Consider the following 5,449-nt stretch of genomic DNA (forward strand, 5'->3'; position numbering starts at 1 on the left):
TTCCGCGCGACTTTCTGTAATATTAAACTGAAAGTCTAAGTAAAAAAGGAAAATCAGTAAATCACGTCAATAAGCTACGCACGAAGAAGAATGCGGGAAAACGTCGAGTTGATATTTTGTTTCACAGCTCGATCGATGGATCCAAGACGCAAAGCTTCGAAAAACTCGATGTTCGTAAAAAAGAATTATGTAAGGAAGGGTGAATGACAACGAACGAAATTCCCCAAAGTCTATGATAAAACTTAACGAAAACTTAATTAAAAATATAATTGATAATTCATAATTTTAAAAAGTAAATCTCGCCGTTCTTCTATTCAAGAGAGTTACGAGGTAACGAAGTTAGTAAAGGATAAAATAATACTTTAATTTAAAATCTTTATAATGGAATTTAAATGCAGATGTAGCCAGTACGTATTTCTATTATAATTTCGAAAATAAATTTTTATTCAGTTCCTCCCTCTTTATTATTCATTACACCTTCATTTTTTCTTAAAAGAAAAGGAATTTTAAATGTTACCTGTTTTCCTTTTAAATTAATAATAAAATAAAATAAAGAACTTGAGTCCGTATTTCCTTTCCCCAAAGGAAAATAAAAATATTACGCGTAATGCAATCAATATGCACACGTATTTTCACGTGCATCTTTACTTTTACAATTATTAACTCAAAAGTGAATCACATCGGAGTACAATTCACTTCTCGTACACCGAGAATTTCAAAATTCAGGTGCTTCGAAGAACCAGCCTACCTTCCAGACCAGTTGAATTAAATTTATTTCACATCTTTATTTTTTACGCGAGAGGAACAAAAGTTATCGCGTTTGGCAAAAAGCGAAAAGCCTTTCCCCCTCCTTTCCAACCTCCGCAATTCGATTTCACGAGAATTACGATGCGGAGGTCGTCTATGCCTCGAATCACGTAGCCGCAGCCTTGAAACGGCGCGTTTGCACGGAGCGGACCGCGCGCGACGCCCCCCATAAAAATGGCAGATGCGTCCCGCGTCGACTAAACAAAAGCAATGAACGCCGGAAACATGACGAATACGCGTCTGAAACTTGTATGGACTCGGCGCGAGTTAACGCGCCCCCCTTCCCCTCCCTCGTCACGTCCGCCGCGTATATCCGACCGACGAGCGTTTTCTTCAAAACTCGTCCCACGTTAAACGCGTTCTCGTCGAAAGATTTTTTTTTTTCCCCTCCTCCAAGAATTACACCTCGACCCGGTAATTCCACCAGGCTTCGTGGTCGAATCACGCGTTCATCGGGAAACGCGTCGATTTTCGACTTACACGTTGAAAAGATACCAGGAGTTATCGAGAATAAAGTTTATATGCGCTGTTTCGAGTGACTTTAAACGATCGAGTGAGGAGAAAGAGACGATCTATTCAACTCGTTCTAATTCTATTCTGTGATTGGTGTTTACTTGCAATGTGATAAAAACATTGCAAATTATATATTTACTGGAAAATGTGTCGATTTGCATTTATATGTATGTTGAAAAGACACCTGAGAATTATCAAGAATAAAGTATATAAGCTTGATGGTTCTTTCGAGTGACTTGATATGAGGTAAAAAAGAGACGATCTTGACTTATTCAACTCGCATTAATTCTGCGTGATTGATGTTTACTTGCAACGCGATAAACGTTGCAAATCACGTATTTATGTTGAAACGTATCGATTTCCATTTATAAGTTGAAAAGTTACCTAAAATTCGAGTTATCAAAAGTTTAAATAAAATTTATACACGCTCGATGGCGAAAAAGAGACGATCTTGACTTATTCCAATTCTACGTGATTGACGTTTACTTGCAACACGATAAACGTTGCATTACATATCGATTCGCATTTATAAGTTGAAAAGTTACTTAAAATTCGAGTTATCAAAAGTTTAAATAAAATTTATACACGCTCGATGTTTCAATACGATCGAATGGCGAGAAAGAGTCGATCTTGATTTATTCCAATTCTACGTGACTAATGTTTACTTGCAACACGGTAAACATTGGAAATCATTGTCGATTCGCGATTATTAAAAAAGACACCTAGAATAGAGTTATCAAAAGTTCGAATAAAATTTATACGAACGCTCGACGAGTGTTCCAATACGATCGAAGAGGGCGAAAAAGGTAATCTTTATTTCGCGTTTGCCAAAAATTCTGATCTATCTGATCTATCTATAAGACAGAAAGAAAAAAAGGGAAAGAATTTGGAAGGGAGGTCGGGTGCAGGTGCTATGGCGGGACTGATGCGTTTTACGGAATTGCAGTGCAACAGATGTACGGATCGAACGGGGCAAGCGCAGGGCTGCCGATGGGCATGACCACGTTGAAGTCGGGAGGCGCGCTGGGATCACTGGGGACCTACGGCTCGGCCCTCGGATCGGGGGTAACGGGTGCCACGACCCTGCCGCGGCCGGGAAACTGGCTGCGCCCTGCGGGCCTCAGGCACGGGCACAGCGCGGCCCGGGTCCGCCTCTACTGCCAGGCAAAGTGAGGAGCCACGGTTCCGACAGGTAACACCATCTATCTATCTATATATCTATTCTTTTGCATATTTCATCTCTCTGTATCATTTTCAAGGGACAAATACGTACGAATGAGGCTCATTTTGATCACCAATGATTTTATTCGTGTTAGAAATAAATTAGAAATAAATGAAAAAGTAACGAATAAAATTGCTTTATTAAGATTATTGAATAGCATTTATTCGTAGATATTATAGTTGATATAAATTATTAAAGGTAATTTTATTCCTAACTTCAAAATTATTAAAATTTTCACTGGTTTCAAATTGTAACAAAGCATCCAACTTGATAATCAATTCCTTAAAGGTACGAGAAAGAAAATTGTTTGCTATCGATTCTAATATTCTAAAGTTATACATTTATATGCATAGAAAAATATTTAAAGAATAAATCGGATTTTATGATTTTTATGATATTGAATATATAGAATAATTTTATCATTGTCGAAATTTGAATCATAGTGCAAGAATTCATTAAAACGTGTAATATTTGTCTCTCTTTTCTCCTTCGATGCCTAATATGCTTCTTTTATCTTTTAGCTCGAAAGCACGCGAATATATATTTAACGCGACTTGTCTCTCGAGGCTTGGTAATACCTCTTCTCTTTGTCTTAAACCTTTATCCTTCGTCTCTTCCACGTCAACAAATCTTAACTAACAAAAATCTGCATATATAGTGGTTTGATGGATCAACGTTAGAAGAATATGGATGTAATATCTCTAACCGTGATCTTCGTCTTTAGTCTCGTGGGAATATTCTCGTCGTGCCTTTAGAGCTTTAAAGCGTAAGATATATGATACCGAACAAAAGTAAAGTTTCTGGGAGGGGTTGAGATAAAAATAAGAGTCGGAGATAAGGATATCTGTCAGATATTTTCGGCTATCGATCGACGAAGCGACACAACTTGTGCTTATCAGAAGGATAAAAAATAAGTACTCTGTAAAAGAGATGTTATGCGGAACATTACCTGGACACATTGGAAGTTTTACTTTTGCTCCATCTTCGTCCAATATCTTACGAGAGTATCTTCTTTCTTTCTATTTTATTTCGTTAATAAATCTTTTTTTCCTTTCTTTCTTTTTTTTCTTTTTTTACAATTAAAACGAGTTTCATTTTCCATTCATAGTTTGAGCGAACGAATTAAAATTCAAAGTAATATAACTTATATATGGAGATCGCGTTAGAATTAATGCATTTTGAAATGAGATTTCGAAAACTCTATTCAGGACGCGGAATTATGTTAAAATTACTTCAGCTTTCCAACTTGGTCGTATTTTTGGGACGAGTGTTTGCATCGATGTTATACTTCACACTCTCGTGATTGGTTTGATTAAACTTTTAAGTTTAACTTCGTTTCGCAGCACGATGAAACGATCCATAGTTTCGAACGTAATAGGACGAAACACCATTATTTATTATTATCGCTATTGAAATATTGTATCTTCGATACAACTTTAATCCGACTATAATAAAATGTTTCTTTTTTTTTTTTGTAGCGACATCTCCTCCAGCCAAAAAGACGAATGGTTTGTGTAGGTGAGTTAAATTACCATAAACTCATTATCGAATCTCTTCGATTTATCCTCTACCCCCTCTCCCCTCCCTCTCTCCTCTGAACATCTCGTTCCATTTCATTCTTCCCAATACACGTGGAACGAACAAAACCATCCCAGGTATAGAAATCACCACCTATCGTGAAACGATAAAGAAAAAAGCGAGGCAAACAACTTCTCCCCTCCTCCCTTCCCAATCATCGATCCACTTCGCACAATCCCGCCATACAAATCCACTTATTCACCCGCTCTGCTTCCAATCTTGCTCGCAAAAAAAAAGACAGATCCCCTCCCCTCCTTCTCCCCCCTCCTTCTCCAGCTTGCTCGCTTGTCCTCCGCAACCGCATCCACACCGCGCAATCACGATCAGCTTGATTACACCGAGCGAAAAAACACCGAACCGTATTAGCAGATTTGACGAGAAATATTGGGTCGAACGGAAGGTTTTTATGTCTCTTTCCATTAACGATCTGCGACGAAAGATCGTGGCGAACGTGTATGTATGTATATATATATATATATATATTTAATCGTTATAAACAAATTTTTCGATCCTATCTCCATAATCAAAAATTTCAAAGAAATAATTTTCTAATCGCGTTGATTATTTCTGATCGAATATAAAGTCCATTATTGAATCGAACGAAAGATTTGTATATCATATTTTTCATAAAAGAATTTTTCAAAATCGAATCTGATTATGTCGATTATATTTTAGTTTATCGAAATAGAGTTTATCGTTGGATCGAAATATTTTTCTTCGTAGAAGAATTTCAACGAATCCATGAAACAATTTTGCCAAATCCTGTATATACGTTGGTTATTGTTAATCGGATCAGAATTTATAAAATTGAACGAAAGAAAGATTTTCAGGAGAAGTATGACGAACGATATATTTTACCATCGTAAAACAATTCTCAAAATCAAATCTTTCTTCTATCGAAAATAAGAAAATAAGATCTGGATCAGACTCCACTGGAGTAACTCTATCCACAACGAATACCAATCGATACATTTACCGCGATATAAAACGAATTTTCCGAATTGGCATCCGTCGTCGGATTACCTTTCTGCTTCGAGAAATGTAAAGATACAGAACAACGATCTAACGATCTTACTTACTTAAAACTTGACAAAAACTTGAGCACAGAAAATTTTTCGCTCGACCCTTCCCCTCACCCCTCGCAAAAATCTCAACAACGATCTTTGGAAAGAAATCTGGTACACGCGTAATGGTATATTGTTGATCGAAACAGAGGCAGGCCTGGACCAGAGCCCGCAGGGTGAACCGGTGCGGTGGTGCCCTCACCGCCCCCTCCCGCCCCACGGGGACGTGACGACGCGACGCGTCGCCCCGTTCCTGTTCACATCG

The 5,449-nt window shown here is 37.7% G+C and overlaps 1 protein-coding gene across 3 annotated transcripts in view; it reads left to right on the forward strand.

Annotated features, from left to right (window-relative positions):
• Nucleotides 1–5,449, forward strand: part of LOC102676128 — a 204,429-nt gene that overhangs the window by 198,740 nt on the left and 240 nt on the right. For 2 of the 3 annotated variants that reach the window (XM_006608261.2, XM_006608262.2), the window contains exons 7-9: nt 2,275–2,512; nt 4,021–4,060; nt 5,334–5,449. In XM_006608261.2, coding sequence (XP_006608324.1) covers nt 2,275–2,512; nt 4,021–4,060 — 278 coding nt within the window. In that variant the 3' untranslated portion in view covers nt 5,334–5,449. Of the gene's footprint in view, nt 1–2,266; nt 2,513–4,020; nt 4,061–5,333 lie in introns of those variants that run through there. The other variant, XM_031512040.1, reaches the window with a different exon arrangement.

The sequence above is a fragment of the Apis dorsata genome, unplaced genomic scaffold (assembly GCF_000469605.1).
Source record: "Apis dorsata unplaced genomic scaffold, Apis dorsata 1.3 scaffold_32, whole genome shotgun sequence".
NCBI classification, from domain to species: domain Eukaryota; kingdom Metazoa; phylum Arthropoda; class Insecta; order Hymenoptera; family Apidae; genus Apis; species Apis dorsata.